We start from the raw sequence: 18,091 nt of genomic DNA, 5'->3' as shown, positions 1-18,091 counted from the left end.
TTATTTTGGAGTGTTTTCGAAATAATGATTTTCTGAAACCTTACATACAGTTTCACCTTACTACATTAAAAAATATACTTTCCAGAAAAATTACACGAGTGTCAAAATTTTAATTTTACTAATATTATATGTGCGAATGTTTAGATGGATGGATGGATGTTTGTTTGAAGGTATCTACAAAACGGCTGAATGGATTTCGATAAAATTTGGCATACATATAGAACAAAGTCTGGAAGAATGCATAGGATTCTATTTTTTTTTAATTCCGCGCGGACGGACTCGCGAGTGACAGCTGGTTATTTAATAATAATCATCGTGACTTTATGGCAAAGGACGTATAGAAACTACAATTACTTAATACTTTTCTAAATTGTCAAGAATCAGATAATCTTCTGTTATATGAAGAGACACGATCGAAACAAGTAAATGGCACGGGTATCGCTTTCTGGTAGATATTAGAAGCTGCAAGCATAGAACTCAACATTCTTCTAGGTACGAATTTTATGAATAAGCATACTTACATTCGAGTCCCATTCTATTGGTGAGCTGCTCGAAGCCGTAGACCGCGCCATCAGGTCTGCGACAGGAGTTCAGAAGATGGATGAAGTCATCACAAATGCAGTTCAGTTGAGGTAGGAAGCCCTTCATCGTGTGTGGGCTTGTGATCTCTGACGTCAGATGGCGGCGTAAATGCACCCAATTGTCGCCTTGTCTGTAAGATGACGACACTATTAACCCGACTATAGAACCTAGATATGGATTAGTAAGCATATAAGATGATAGGACACATAACCTATAAATATCTTTGAAGTTTTGTCAATTGTAAAGTAATTGCGTTACGTTCAAATTTTATGACAATGTAGAAACTTCACCAAAAAGCGAAAAATATTTGTATTGACTATTTAACTGTTTAAGCCTCATAGGCGGATTTTTGAAGTAACTAGCGCAACTTTTACTGTACAAAAATATTAAGTAATGTTAGAAGAAAATCCGACAGTGTACCGGTGTACTGGCACAACCCTAGCCTTACCAAAATGTCGACGTCTATGTCCCCTCACTAATCATTCTGACACTTGACGATGTGAGAGCGCCAATCGCGCCAAAGGATTATAATTAATATTGTCTAAAAGTAAATATTTAAAATATTATCATTGCTTCACCTAGATTTAGTCAGGGCATGAGAAGGCCATTTTACACGTAGCTGTTGGAATCCGGATAACTGTATACTAAATAACCGAGACTTCATAGTATTCCATTAACTTGTGTCAATCTTTAAGCGGTTAAGTCCCGTTTAACTAACAGTTAATACTGGTGAAAGCCCAGTTCATATTTCCTATCGACCTCAGCCATCAGAACCCGCTCGGACTATTCCCGTTAGCCCTACGTTATCCCACACTTAGTACAAACTTAGTGTTATTAAATGGCTTCTTAAGCAGATCGTTAATTTCTGTTAATACAACAGATCAAAATCCCCTTGCAAATGTTCCATTTATGTTCTCTCTTTCTATTTCGCTCTGCGTCATATCTTTCTTCTCTCTCATGACACAGTCTCCGTAAACGTGACGCGTCCTTATAATTTCAGTACAAATAGAGTCTAAGAATTATCATTTCATAATCATTTTGACCCACAGGACCTCACGTGCGTGCTTATTGTAAACGATACGATTGCGAAAACTTCTATATAAAACGTCAAAGACTAAATACACAATAGAATCTTATCGCACAAACGTGGCCTTTGTTATGGTTATTATATTGTTCACTTTTGGGCATAGAGTAGCAGCAGGAAGTTAGGTATTCGGGACTTTAGAAAAAACGAGTCGAGGCACTGTCAAGGTTTAGATAGCTACGTGACCGGCAAATATAAAACCTCGTCAAAATATCAATGATGTTCCATTTGAATATTTATCATTTTCCTCTTGCGAATTAATTTGATTATTTCGCAATAACAGGGTATCGATAGTTTTGTAATATTTGATATCTCTAATCACCAGTTGAACCCGATTTGCGTAATTGCGTTGCATTTAGCATGCAGACAAAAGTTTAAAAAAAAAACTTCACAAGCAATTCAATATCTGTTTCAATGACCCGCGAGTTCTCATTGCAAATAAGCGTCAATAGCCTAATGGTTATGGGTACGAATTTCCGATCACGAGGTCGGGGGTTCGAATTCCACCATTCGACTACTGTCGTAAACTATATCCTAGCACAAGCTTAGTTGGAATGGTAAAAGAAATATTAGTAAATTTACAAAAAATCTGCTATTATTTTTTCTTAAAAAAAAACTTTTGTGTTAACTTAGTCCTTTCTTCTACTATAACAATCCTCTCAAATAACATACTTTACGGAATGAACATCAAAATGAATCTATTTGTATCGTGACATCAATAAAATAATATGCGTATAACTATTATTGTTCTATCAATAAAAACACTATTAGAAAATATATATTTAAAACTAATAGCACAGGTTAGTCCGCCACACCGTCGATATCAGCAAACTAGTTTCTAGTATATTTATCCGTCCTGATTTCCTTCGATCAGCATGAATTACATATCCACTGTATAAACCACATGGTAGCTAATAACACCTCTTCATATCCAACCGTATGTTTACATATTACAATTAAAAGGAAATTATAATTCGTTCCGCAGAGAAAATCAAACATTAATCTATGATTTATCCATAAAGGAGGTTATAAAATTTTAACTTATTAAAATGTTTAAAAACTTAAGGGTCTAATAATAAAAATACTGTTTTAATTTACATTTTATGTCAATCATTTCATCGCATGTTTATATTGGATATTAGATTACTAGCTGTCGCCCGCGACTCCGTCCTCGATGAAGTAAAAAAAAACTATTGGTCGCAGCGTAATCTTATTTAAGCCTAAAGCCTTGCTCTATAATTGAACTATTAAACAAAAAATGAATTTTTCAAATCGTACCAGTAGTTCCTGAGATTAGCGCGTTTAAACAAACAAACTCTTCCGCTTTATTATATTAGTATAGATTAAAGGCCGTGATTAAAATATGATAATGCAGATGCTTCCAAAATACGATTTTGACAAAATAATTGACAGAGTAAGTATACCAAAAGCAGTTTTGGCACATACTCTTTTATAACCATTGGCGTCATAATAACAATCTCAACAACATCGTCCATAACAAACAATGGCGATCAAAGGGTTAAAGCACATAGCGTTAACCCTTTGACCGCCACTGATTTTTAATATTTAACTAGATGTATTTTTTGGTACAGTAATGTTTATTTTTCTGTCATTAGAAATACAGTTAGAAATTTTATTAAGTACTTAGTAAGTACAACATGAATAGTTTCATATGAAAATCATAGTACAATGAACTTGTCAATTTCTAATTAAATATAACTAGGTTTCAATACAGCTTTCTCTTGTCACGGAACTTTGTTGCAAGCGTTGATAAAAAACCCACGAACTCACTTTGCTTTTTCATCGCACATGGTACTGGGAAGCAAAAAGCTCTCCGCATTACCATTTATAATGCACTAGCTGTCACCCGTGATTCCGCCCGCGAGGAATTATAATAAAACTTAATTATTATAGTATCCTATGTGTTTGCCCAGACTATGTTCTACATCTATGCCAAATTTTAGCGAGATCTATGCAGCTGTTCATGAGATACCGTCTTTTTTTTACATTTTTTACATACAATTTTACATCCATCAATCTAAACATTCGCATTTATAATATTAATTAGGTAGTACGATCCTGTGGTCGTTTGAAGAACGAATGTTCGTATCAACAATTTTAATGTACCAAAAATCTCTAGAAAAGTACAGATTTTAATATAATAAGTATTTAAGCTTTTCTTTAACGTCTGATTACAAATAAATATTACTCACAAAAAGAGACTAGAAAAAAATGAGAATTAATTTTCACGTGGATCTACGTTAGGCACGCCTTACAACCATTTTTAGGGTTCCGTACCTCATAGGAAAAAACGTAACCCTTATACTTCACTTTGTTGTCCGTCCGTCTGTCTGTCAATAATTTTCTCAAAAACGCGTGAAGGGATCACGCTGGAATTTATTTTGCTCATAATAGAAAAAAATATATTAATTATTTGCGTGAAAAACCTTGTCTTTCTCTTTTTTAATTGTTAAATTATATGCGCATTTATAAAAAAAAAACAAATATCTTATTACGCTTGAACGTGTTATCAAAAGTTTACTGATGTTTACAAGGGACAGTTTGTTTGCGACGCTGTGGAGATTATTTCATTATTTATTGCCTTAACATTGGCCTTAATACTGCTTAAAGCACTTTCATTTGACATTTGCTATTTGAGATACGTCAATCGGCATGTTGTCTAGTTTTGTCGATTGTTATTGTTCGAGGGAAATGTTTTGATTATTTCTCTCGTGTTCGGTTGCGATTTTATTTGCTTTAAGTAATATTTGGCTTCGCCGTTTTGGAAATTTGACGTGTTATTCGATTCCTGCTCTCATTCAAAATGTCACAAAGATCTTTGATGAGACTCTTATCACATAATTATTTGTTTTATTTGTATACTTATTATGTTATTAGCTATCGCTGGTGACTCCATCCGCACGGAATTAAAAATAAAACTTCATAAGTAGTCTACGTGTCCTACTAGACTATGTTCTACTTTTGTGTCAAATTTCATCAAAATCCGTTGAGACGTTCGGTAGATACCTTTAAATAAACACACCCATCCATCCATCCATCCATCTACTTGTATTATAAACTTTTGAATTTACAATATAAGTAAGGTAACGCTATTAAACATTGTTAAAAATAACATTGCTTTCAGTCCGAAGTACCACAGAGGATTACAACCTCATTTGATAACAAAAAGTTTCTATACCAATTCTGGAAAAACAACTGCGCGTAGGTGTGTCCTAATTTAGTAATGAAGTATTAGACTATTCTCGTATTTCTTGTATAAACGAGTGATATAGACACGGGCTTCTTACTTAGAAATACTGCTTAAGTAAAGTTGCTTAGCAACCAAACATGGCGGTGTAACACAGCCAAGGAAATCCAGCTAGGTGCGATTAACCGTTAGTTAACAACTAATGTATTTAACCTAGATATAGGTTAAGTTGGGCAGGTTTAGCAAGTCTAGATTGGATAGGCCTTGGATAACTGGCACAAAGACAGTGCTTACGGTAAAAACTTCTCGCTATAAAATTTGTATTATATAATTGTTTATAAATTATACTAATTATAGAACAACCTACAGATATTTCTTGACCCATTGTGGTAAACATAAATTGATACGAACTTGGCACTACTTAAAGCCTCTTCTACTTTGTTTGAACTTTGTACCATTATACTATACGTATTTCTTAGCAGTAAAATGTCCTTAGTTGTCCTAAATCACTAAGATATTCATACGTTATACCTATGTATTCATGCAATAAAAACATATGTATCTGATGTTAAGAAGTATAAATCTTTTCAAATATTCTGGCAGTTCAAGCGCGCTCCGCAAAGCTCACCCCCACATCCTAATACGTTTAAACCGAATATTAAATTGTGCGGAGTGATTCATATCATTTTTTGGAGCGGCGAAAAATATAAAAATCTCTATAGAATACTTACTCATTAACAAGTCCTGTAGTAGCATATCTGTCTGGCCTGCTCTTGCGGTAGACCTGCACGATCTCTGTAGGGGGTCTATAGGGCTTCTTGTTGGAGTTGCGCAGCACAGCCTCGAGCGCCGAGCGCTCCGCTATCGACACCACCTTTGCACCCCCTGGTGCTATCTCCGCGAAGATCGGCCCGTACCGCCTGAACATGTCTGCGTGCAAATATCTCATTGTGACGGCGAGATGCTGGTTAGCGATAGCGACATCTCGACATTATACATATTATATTGAATTAATACACAGTTGATATTTGATTATTCCTGTTAACCATTATGTAAGCCAAGACTATCTAATAAAGGTCGTTGTACACTGTCACATTTAACCAATTTCCATCGCCTTTGTGTAAGGGGCCTTATAATTCTTCGTATAAATTAATTTTACATGAGTTAGTTGACAGGCCACATCCTTTGCCAAGCTTAGCCTTTTGTCTACGTTAAAAAAATAACGATGACAGTCATTCTTATTAAATACAGGTAGCTTCGAAAAATATTATATTCTCAAACCTTCATAAGCTTCATGTAGTTTATTCATTCTGTATCGACTCCAGAAGAGCCACCTGGTGCCGAGCAGCGGCAGTGCGAGCGGGCCGGGCAGACGAGGATTCTTGCGGTCGGATTGCCGCACAAGCAGTGCTATTGTCACCACCAAGACTGCGACCAACACGACCATCAGGGTAGGCACCCCGGAATAGTCCACCAAGGGAGGAGGTGAACTCTGGTAACAAATATCACTTTATTAGTTATTGGGAAAGACATTCAATTATTTCAGTTCAATGCGAATGATTGGATAGATAGATGTTTACTTGTAGATATCTCGAGAACGGCTGTATGGATCTTACTGAAATTTGGCTTAGATGTAAGACATAGTCTAGAAGAAGACATAGACTCCTAATTAAGTATTTTTTAATTCCTCATGGACAGAGTCGCAGGCGACAGCTAGTCATAAAATAAATATCCAGACTAAGAACCCTGCTCCAGTGTTTTATTAATAGAAAAAATACAATGCAGTCTGCAATCACAATAGATGAAAAAGTATGACAATTATTACTTTAATCGACTTTACTTGTTGTTGATTTAAGCATGAAGGCTTTTACATTGTACCTTTCTTGCTTTGGTTGTTTATTGAATAATTTCAATAGAGGGACTTTTTTTAAACGGAAGTTTAACTCTTAACATATACGGAAATCGGTTAACAAAGTCGATATAATTGCTTATCTTCGAGACTATAGACCCTTCTACAGTAACTTATTAATTCAAAAGACCACATAGTACGCTCGTAGATAACCATTCTAAGCAAAGGTTAATCATCCCTGATGAAACATAATTGTCAGATCTGTGACTATTCTAATCAAACTGGAAGAATGGAAACAATTAAGTAGTTACGAGTTGAATAAACAAGCGCTTGGTAAATTTCAACAATGATACGTTTGCTTTGTATACTAGCTGTCTACAAAGCTAGCTAGCGTATGTGTTTTTTCAAGCTTTGTTTCTACATCTATGCTAAATTTCAGCGAGATCGTTGCAACCGTTCTGGAGATACCTTCAAACAAACATCCATCCATCCAAACATTCGCATTTATAATATTAGTAAGATTAATTGTATTGAAAAGTCGACAACACATATCACCATATTAAAAACAATGATAAAATAAAGTAACTACAATTTTATTTTTAGAAATTACGCAAAACAAAATCGTACATACTCAAACGAAAATAATCATCTCGAACGCATTTATGAATGAAACTCGTTGTTAAATATTTTTTCATCAGAACGTGTTTAAGTCGAATGTTTGGTATCGAGGTTATTAACCTCTGTTCGTTGACGCAGCGATCTTGACATTGACTTTGCGTAACTTCGTTACGTAACCGTCGGTTAGTGCTACGCCCCAATACCTGATGCACTTCACAATGAGTGGCAGATCTGGAGATTGATCAGTATTTTTTTACGATCAAATATCATTACGTTTCGACATATCTCACATGTATGATTTCACAATATCTCCCTCAAATCGCTCTCTAATAACTCAAGTGTTTGTTTTTCGTTATTGAATAAGTGTTGTAACAGGATTAGGTGTTTTCGTTCGTCTATTTTTAAAGAGGTTAAGTGGTAACCTATGACCATAGAGCGTTGTGAAGTCTTCTAGAACGTCTACAATATGAGAAGAAAAGTTTGGACTACGTTAAACATAAGTATTTTCTATTTAAAAAGAATAAGATCAGAACTTGTCTATCAAAACAAAAGGAATTCATAAACATAACTGTATAAGATCGATTTCTTAATCTGTATCCATCAATCAATATTATCGGCGCGCGGTTATTGCATCACAAGTGCAAATTGCTATAAAATGAATCGAAAATCAACGGGATCTGACAACGGGTGACGTCTCGGTATGCCGATGACTTGCGATCGCGTATCGCTCGTAAATCACCACAAGCCTCGAATTACGGTAACGGATAGATTGTGTAACTGTAAACAACAATGTCATAAAACTACGAACATTAAAAATTAACACATCCAATGCTACCGACGCGCCAGTCAATCAACAATAGCAATTCTTCATCGATGATTATACGAAAATATCGTAGTTGCACGGAACATGTTAAGTGCTGCTGTTTAATTTTTTTTGGAGTCGAATCAATCTGAAGATCGGAATGCGACTACCCTAGTTTTCCACAAACTAAAATAAGCTACTAAAAAGTAACTAAAGAAATAAGATAAAATCGAGAGGAGCGAAAGTCGGGCAAGATTCCAAGCAAAAGTCCTACAGCTAATCAAGTATTATCGGATAAATCGTAGGCGTAGCATAGTGAAGGTTAAGCTACCAATTCTACAAAACAAATATCTTACTAATATAAATGCGAATGTTTGGATGGGATGGATGTGGAAGAACACATTAGCTACTATTTTATATTTTCTTTCATTCCGCGCGGACGGAGTCGCGGGCGACAGCTACTCTGATATAACATAGCTTTAGTTCATCCTAAGAGTCCACTCAGTACAGATAAAGACTAAGATTGAATATTATTACTAATACTTAAGGTGTATGTTTCATTATTCCAACGTTAGTAACTTTTTGTCGCTATGATGTTTTTTGTCTATTCGTTAAATTTGACACGAGTTAAGTACGACGCAATTGAATTACATACATAGGCGTGTATCGTACAAGGCTCAGCAAATTGTTATTGAATGGAGGTGTCGTAATATTAATTGGATATCAAATAACTTCTATATCGATTCTACTAATAATTATACTATATTTGCATAAATGTAGGCTAAGGGATACTTATATACATCAATCATTTAATTATGTTGTACACGTTGTTGATATTTCGTAAACAAATTATTCTGATTCGTACTTGCACCGTTTTCAAACAAACAAAATTACTATTTAACAAGACTAAGTTGTTTTTAAATTACTATAAATATTTAAACTTTTAACAGCATACATAATAATAATATTGTCAAACTTTATGATTTAAATCGGCAATATGGCCGTCTTTTTTATCCGCCATCTTTTTTGCATTGATCAAAATGTAGCTCAAAAGCGCGCCAATTTAGCAGACGTTGTAATGCTAACAAAAAGTAACATAACTCAAGGGAACATCGACAGGGACAACTTTAGACGTCTAAAAAGTTCGTGTCTGGGTGTCTGTGTTAAAATAGAAAATTCAAATACATTGCTTTGATTCTTTTTTTTTCAAACCATCGGCCTTAGTAAGGAATTTGTATTCTACTTATATGGTTCTTGCAATTATATTAACGAAAGAATGTCTAGCATAGATCTAGATTTTAATCAAAAATTAACGTTGTACTTTTAAACGGAACTGTAACGTTCGCTTTTTGACGGGAGTTTATACAGGGCGATAAACTAAACAAAATGCGAAAAAAAATAACTGTCATATTATGATTCTGGCCACATCGAAAACATTGGCATAGTTAAACAAAAAAAAAACAATCATAATTATGTCGCTTGTTACGTAACATACTAAAATAACTTCCAAGGACAAGCGATGTACCGAAATAATTCACAGCATTATGAATCTTCAAGACGATTTTATTATTATTGCCAATTCATTAAACACATTTCTCTCGAAGCTAAAAGCTAATTAAATGATAAGCAAAAATAGCGCACTAAAATTGTTTTGCTAAAATAATCATTTCGTTATTAAACGGTCACCTAGTTACGTGCTGGCGTGATAAATCACGCTGTTTATTTATAAAAAAAATATTTGAATTGTGGAAAATAAATATCACGAATCGGTAAATTTCAAAGCATTTTTTGTGATTTAAATATACGGAGCGTTAAACTTGTACTTTTAAATAATAAATTATTAAATTTAAATATCGTTTTTCTAACATTTTTTTCCAGAAAGTTTTTCCTTAATAAGTTGAATTTTAACAGGAAATAAATTATGGAAACGCAGCAATGAATGTTTTTGTTACGTCAGTGGAAACCACGGTCAATCTGTCAGTGTTATTTTCCGGCAATATTTTTACAACTGTTCAATGTTCAGGGACAACAAGACTACTTTCCTTGTGGTTAACGTATCAAATAACACGCAACCTCACCATTGAAATTTACAATAATGTTAAACAAAATAATCAAAATACAATATCAACTTCAATCATATCAAAAATAAATAAACGTTGTAAAAATTACTATTACTGTGTGGTTAGGTTAGGTTAGGTTATTTTTTATGCAAAGAAAACTCGCGTACATAAAACCTTAATCAGAAATTCCACAAAATAGTTTGATCATTAGCCACGCATTAGTAAAATGTACCATACACCACAATTTACTTATAAATTTAATTAAAAAACAAATCGACCCCCCGTAAGATGAGAGATATTAGACTTAGTAATTACTAATTACAATAATCGAATAGCATATGTTTCAACTACTAAAAAAAAAGTTTATAATCGAAGCATTTACGATGTCAATTTAAAATCGAGACTCCTTCGGTCAGTCTTTGATTAGTCAACACTCGGCAACGCATTGCAATGATTACGCTACTTAAGCATACTTGTTATTTTATTAATAACATCACTAACCGTGGGTTTCTGACACCAAAGTTACTGTATAAAAAATATCGTCATCCCTGTCTTTCATTTTTGACAAAACAGAGATAACAATATGTTTTAAACGCAGGTTTTGTTCTCGGAAACTCACAGTAAAACGAGCAAAATATTAACAATCTGTGAACATACAAACTGGTTGAAGTTGCATTCGATAGGATTAGCTTTAGGATTGCATGGAGGTACTAGATCTTAATGTAAATTGCGTAGAACAGTACTCATAGAGATGAGTAGAAAAATGAACAGACATTGTATCTATTTCGAATTATTTTATAAATAATATATGCACTTATTAGTCATTTTAATCCCTTACTAGTTATCTTGAATCGTTGCAAAATATTATAATATTTGTCATCACTGAGGGGCTCGGAGCCTACCCTAAGTTAGGGGTGACTAGCCCAAAGTGAACCGCGCTGATCTAGTGTGATTTGGATTCACAAATATCTTTGAACTTCTTCTTAGACATGTGCAAGTTGAATCACGATGTTTTCCTTCACCGTAAGGACGTCGGATAAATGTACATATTTTAATAGGTAATTGAAAAACACATTGGTACATGGCGGAATTCAAACCCAGGATCTGCAGATTCCAAGTCAACTGCTTAACCTCTAAACCTCTGACACTGTACTTTCTTCTCACTCTTCAAAAGCTTTAGTTAGTTCATGTTAATATCAAAATGGCAATTGATTTACAATTTGTTGTCGTAAATAATATAGAAAAATGTATCAATGACTTAACAGTATTTTTATTATTTAGTAAAATTAGCAAACAAATCTATTTGTCTTGTGGGCAATACCCTCGTTTTGTGGTAACAAATATGTAATCTTTTATTAGAATGTTTACATTTTGGTTTAAATTACTTCGCATGATAAGCATATAATATTAGGTAAGCAACTTCAGAATAGTTCGTTCACATTTCTTTTATATTCCAGAAAGTGGATAAGTTATTGCAAATAATATACGAGTACATATAATTTTTTATCTTTGTCAATATTTGTCGTTAGAAACATGTTGTTAAATTATAGATTAAATAACTTACTAAATAAAACGTCTAATTTGTTTTTTATGCTCTTTTATTGTTATAAAAGAGCATAAAAAACGTTAGAATAAAATAAAATTGACTACTTAAATAGTAACTAATCTAAAGAACTTTTGTAACATATGGCGAAATACTTACGTGAAATCAAAAAGGGTAGACTTTTGCAAGTACTATACTGATTCTACGTGACATTTTGGTGTAATTTGCAAATTATTACATCGTTAAGGAATACATTTGAAACCTGATTGAACCATTGCATAAATAATCAATTATAATATAGTAAATTCATTTTTAGGTAAGAGTTTGTAAATCATCCGCAACAGTCATTGTAGAAAAAACTATTAGCTAAGAAGTTACAGTTTTATTGATACGTTTTACATGAATTTCATATTGCTTTAACTCAATAAAGTGCAAAAACAGTAAAAAAAAGAAACTTCTTTACCATCTTCTTTGCGACGAAACGAACTTGTTTTTTGACAATACCAATGTTTTTCTGATTTAATACTAGGTACGAGTATATGAATGTACAAAATATTGTCATACTTATTATTCTATTAGAACTAGAAACTAAAGCGTAGTACCATATACAGTCACAAATGTTTGTGAGCCGGTAAGGGGCGCTACTATCGCGGTGAGTTCTGTCCGAAAATATTTAAAAAATACCCAGGTTTAGAGGACGGAGTACAAGGATCTTGTGAAACCTTTTTGACATTAACTGGAGGGCACTAGTGAGCTATCATAATTTAGTTCCACTTATGTCCACAGCGACAGATTAACTAAATCTATACCACTTTTTCCGAAACAATCGTATGACATCACAATACTTTGCAACTGGCATAAAAATATTGCCATTTACACCGATTAAAAAGTATTGTTGATTCTTAAAAGAGTTTTTATATAACTATTTCTGTTAAGGTTATCTTCCCGGAGACCGTTTGATATTTCAATATCTTTTTACGAACATACTTTATCAAATCCGTTTCACTCGGCGAAAGATCTCGTCTAGGTCAAAAAACTCGTAAAATTGACCATCGCGTGTTCGTCTTCTTTATTAAAATAACCAGAAATTATAGACGAAAACATTTATGTGAAATAGAACTGAATATATTAATGTTTAAAAAAATATAAATGTCTACCATTTTATGTCTTAATTTGTCTATATATTTCCCTTATCATCCTTAAAATATTTTTTTGTAACTGACTTTTCATTAGTCTACTACTCTGATATTAAAAAAAAACTATTAAACTTAGATGTCTGGTCGATAGTATAGCATAAGCAAATATGTTTTTATTACATTATGACTAACCTTTGAAGATCATTTTTGAGTGACAAGCGGTAAGAAGGTTTTTTAATAAGATATTTAAAAAGCACCAAATTCCCGAGACGAACCAGTTTCCTAATCTACCTACAAGGTCCTGCGCCAGACTTGCCAAAAATTTGCTCGCATTTCTCAGAATAAAATAAGTAAAAAGCAAAGGCATTTTGCCTAAAGCGTATCCTTTAATGTTCATATATAGTTGCGTCCTATATCAGAATTAATCATGCACAAACATTGGTTTGGAAATATCGGCCATTCTTAGATGTATCTAAATTATGCATGTTTTTATTATTTGCATGACATTAATATCTAATTTGTTATTTTAATTTATCACGTATAAATAAGACATGTTTATTATTTTTCTAAATAATATTTAGCAACTTAACAAAAGCTTTTGGAATACATTTTTAATCGATTAATGTTTTTATTATTTTACTATCACAGACAAAATATAATTTGTTTGTATGTTATTTAATCTGTGTTTGATTTTGTTGTACCAGACAACAAATATTCCATACAAACATTTACTAAACACTTGTCCAGCGAAAAAAATATTTAAACAAACAGATGCTATAAAAACATTGTAGTATAATCAACAAACAGATAGACAGAATGAAGCAATTTTACAAGATTATAACAAATAGACCTATAGCTTTATTCCTAATGAAGAAATAATTTTCGTATAGATAATGGTTTGAGTCGGTGGAAAAATAAATTTAAAAATCTAATATAAATGAGACCACACTGAAATTACAGAGTTGCAAACATAATAATCATTCAATTTGGTCACTAATGGTATAAAATTAACATGTATTAAAACGGCAATCCGTCTTATTCTTTTGTTTTTAATAGCTCTTCATTTTTATATTGTAACACTTTTATTATCTGTTTAATTCCAAATAAACTTTTTGCTACTTACCGCGAAACGGCATGATTTGATCACAATAATAATTAATTTACATTTACATAGTATTATCTAAAAATCCATCTCTAGATACAAAGAAACCGACTGACGCAGACAGGAATAAAAACGTTTAGTGAACTATTTTATTCACACCATTGTAATATATCACAGATAAAAAATTAGCAACAGATACTATTTTATGCGGCCAGTGTTATTTTTCGAAATTATTAATTATTCGATTTTTAACAGAATATCAATTTTATTAATGTCTAAATTTGATGCCACAGCCCAAATTCCGATAAAAAAAAGTTTGTCTAACATATTCATATAAATATTAGCTCCAAGTTAAAGTATTTCTTTTTATATTTGAAGCAATTTAAATAGTTTTTAAATATTAGAAATCTATATGAAGTAACTATACAAAGTTATATTTGAATTTTTACAGGTTATCTTTATCGTGAATATTTACTCTCCCGACAAGAACAGGTAGTTTATGTGGTGCTAAATTATGCAAAAATCATTAGCACCACGCCTGGATATAATTTAGACCAGTTTAAAAGCGAAAAAAATCTCGTGTCGGTCAATCCATAAAATCCATTTTTTGACAAAATATTTAAACAGTTTGGTTCCGGATTTAGCTATATTAAATATAAAGAACAATAACATCTATATAAAGAGGAAAGATTTGATTGTTTGCTTTTAATAAACTAGGAAGCTTCACTATCCTCGGTGACATAACCTATATTTATTACTAGATTTCATTCGATCTATGTGGACAGAGTCGCAGGTAACTGCTATTGGTCAATCAATACAATGACAGCTGTCAAAATTTCATGACATTACCAGACAAACCAGTATTTAGTCCTTTTTCCACTTAGTGTTTAGTTCACAACTACCAACGTATTGTGTACTATTTACACTGGGCGGACGCGATAGCTACAAAAAGCAACGCATGAAAACAGCCAGACGCGTATGACTAGCCGCAGTGGAAAATGGCTTTTCAAGTTATTGTTAAATAAATCACAATCGTATAAAAAATAAGTAGGCAATAAAAGTATTTATAATAACAAGGATTACAAGTTTAATTGTGAAAGTTATATTTATTATCTGTAAACATTGTCGATGACAAGGTGTAGTTTGAAGGCTCGCTACACTACCGCCACTCGACTGTGGCAACCTCTTCCGCGTTTATCGAGGCCGGTTCACATAGTTCATCGGCAATTTCAATTGATTACTCTCTCATTGTGGACCGTTCTCATGTAGTAGAAATAAACTACTATTTAATACTTAATTATGTGTTAGGAAAATATAAAACAATATCTAGGAATTCTACAAGCTGCTTTGCAAATAAAAAGATTTATCTTCTCTACGTTATCACAGAAAATTCTGTGTTTCAGTTTGTCAGTCTCTAAGTTTCTTATATTATTATGAACAAAGTATTTATGTGTGTATTGGCTTCGAAGAAAAAGTAACGAGTCAAGTTTATGTTGCGAAATTGAGGCGCCCTTGACGAGAATTAACCAGATTGGAGACATGACAAAAGAAAGTCGGGAAAAAAGTGCTCGCAACCAAAGAGCATGAATGTGTAGATGTATGGATGTTTCACTTAATACGTAGGTATATCTATGCTTGTAGGTACAAAGCTAGTTAATTTCTTTATTATATATTTATTTATAATTAAATTAAAGACAAATGAAAACAGTGTTGCTACTTCAATCGACGTCAATTTTTTTTTTATTTAAACTTTTTCAAACTAAAACTTGTAGATAACACTAATTAACAGTAATTTCCTGTCCGATTAAACGTTTACGAAGTATGTTCAAAAAACTCGCAAGTGTGAAGTAATTTAAATAAGATATTAATAATTATTAAATAACTAATTACTAGGTAACAAAGCCAATGTCAATGTTATTGGTCGTTAATAAATTGTTTTTATAAAATAAATAAAAGAGTGTAAAAAAAATCGTCGAGACATCCCTTCGCTTTGGAGCCAAATTCATACAGAATATATCTTTAAATCGTTTTAATGTCATGTCTTTTATGTTAATGAATGTACTTGTTGCCAATTTAATATTTTCAGCCGCTATCAGCGCCAAGGATACAACTGTTAAAGTTTCTTCCCGAGACATTATTAATCATTACGAGTATTTTTATATACTTTTAATATGATTTTAAAAGTATTAAATATATAACTGTGGTTGAAAATTAACTCACAAATTTACTGGCAAAAGTAAACCCTTTTTAAACTTTTATGAAAAAAAACCTTTGTGTTTAACATTTACAAAATCAGAAACAGACATCACTAACTATAAAGTTATAAACACTATTTTGTATCTTATTTTAAAACTAGCTATTGCCCCCAACTGCGCGCGGTATAAAAAAAACTTAATAAATAGCCTATGTGTTCTTCCAGACTATGTTCTACATCAATGCCAAATTTCATCAAGATCAGTAGAGGGGTTGTGGAGATATCTTAAAACAAACATACATCCATCCATCTAAACATTCACATTTATAATATTAGTAAGATATCGTTGTGTTGTGGATATTGTCATTTTTAAGGCAGCATGAACAAAAGAAAATTTGTTCATGGTTTCAGCATTGAATTGTACAATTTGTTTACAATGTTTGTATATTGATTTGATATACGTATGTATAGGGCGCAGCTTCCCCGCAGACCGGCGACGCTCGATGTTCGTTTTGTATCGCGAAGGTCGCCCGGTCTCCGTCTGTCTCGCTGCATCGGATATGTGTCACTATAACACGAATACGCTTCCCTGCTTACCTTCAGGCCTTGAATTCAATCGAAATATCCAACTCAATTAATCAACATACTGAAATAAACTTCGAAAGAGTCTTTCACAATGATCTAAGTTTCTAAAAAGATCTTGTTGTTCTCTTCGTAATCTTATACTAAATCGAAACTAAGGGTATCTTTTATTTCGTAGATGTACTACACTAGTCGATTGACCTTTTATGTAGCTATAGAATTAAGACAATATCATCATGTGAACTACGCACGATGTAAATATTTATAATATATAAAAATCTACGGACGTATTAAGAATCTTCGAGAAAGTTTACTCTCTGCAAAAAGGCTACCATTTTTATTTTCTTTTATAGAAAAAGAAAAAACTTGCATTTAAATACGAAAGATTGAATGGATTTAAGGAATTTTGGTCGTAACTCCGGAAGGAGTGAACAGATTTTGAAGAAATTTAGCACAGAAATAAAACGTAGCCCGGAAGAAATTATTGATATATTTTTGTAAATCCACGCGGATAAAGCCACGGGCAAATAGATAAATAAATCGGAAGGTGAACTGCAGTGTATATTGAAGCGACTCGTAGGTCTACAATGCCTCGTCCTTTTCAAGTTCAAGGTGAATAGGCGCGTAGTCGACACGAAAATTTCGTATCAAGGATTACGACCGGTTCGGCAATCGATTTAACATACTAATAGGGTAGTTTTAGTTACCAGTTTATACAAAGATACAAATGATCAAAATTGTCTTTTTTATTTCCATTTTATTACCGCGTAACGTCTCAATGAAAGAAATATATTCGTTTGTAAAAACGTCGTATTATTTTTTTATTCTTGACTGGATCAGAAAACAGTGTAGTCATGAAATATAAAACTAGTTAGTGCCCGGCGTCGCCTGGGTAAATAATATTTGCTCAGAATTATAACTTATTTATATCGGAATTTTTGCACACAAACATAACTTTATCTTTATCATTGTTAGTACACAAATATTGATTTAAACATTTCGGTGTCAATTCCATATATTTAATTTGTTCATTGTACGACGTAATATTAAACTATGCCTACGTTAATTTGAAGTAAACATAACGATATGATTGTAACAATACGCCTTGGTCTTGACTCAGTAAACATGAAATTGGACTCGATTTGATAACATATAAAATTGTAAATATTTATGACAAGACTAGCTGTTGTCTACGCATCCGTCCGCGTGGAAAAAAATATAATTAGTAGCCTATCTGTTCTTTCTATTACAGATCTTACAGATATATGCCAAATTTCAGTAAGATCTATGAAGCCGTTCTGGAGATACTTTCTAACAAACATCGATCTATC

At 32.7% G+C, this 18,091-nt stretch overlaps 1 protein-coding gene across 1 annotated transcript in view; it reads right to left on the bottom strand.

Moving 5' to 3' along the window:
- shd (cytochrome P450 family 24 subfamily A member shade) overlaps positions 1 to 18,091 on the bottom strand; it is a 36,483-nt gene that overhangs the window by 10,834 nt on the left and 7,558 nt on the right. Inside the window, exons 2-4 of the mRNA XM_013310711.1 lie at positions 6,156 to 6,366; positions 5,606 to 5,804; positions 522 to 712 (exon numbers count right to left, since the gene is read on the bottom strand). Coding sequence (XP_013166165.1) covers positions 522 to 712; positions 5,606 to 5,804; positions 6,156 to 6,366 — 601 coding nt within the window. The remainder of the gene's footprint in view (positions 1 to 521; positions 713 to 5,605; positions 5,805 to 6,155; positions 6,367 to 18,091) is intronic.

This window comes from Papilio xuthus, unplaced genomic scaffold, assembly GCF_000836235.2.
Source record: "Papilio xuthus unplaced genomic scaffold, Pxut_1.1 DF827714.1, whole genome shotgun sequence".
In the NCBI taxonomy this organism is placed as follows: domain Eukaryota; kingdom Metazoa; phylum Arthropoda; class Insecta; order Lepidoptera; family Papilionidae; genus Papilio; species Papilio xuthus.
Note: the sequence above shows the minus strand (reverse complement) of the source record. Positions and strands in the feature narration are given on the sequence as shown.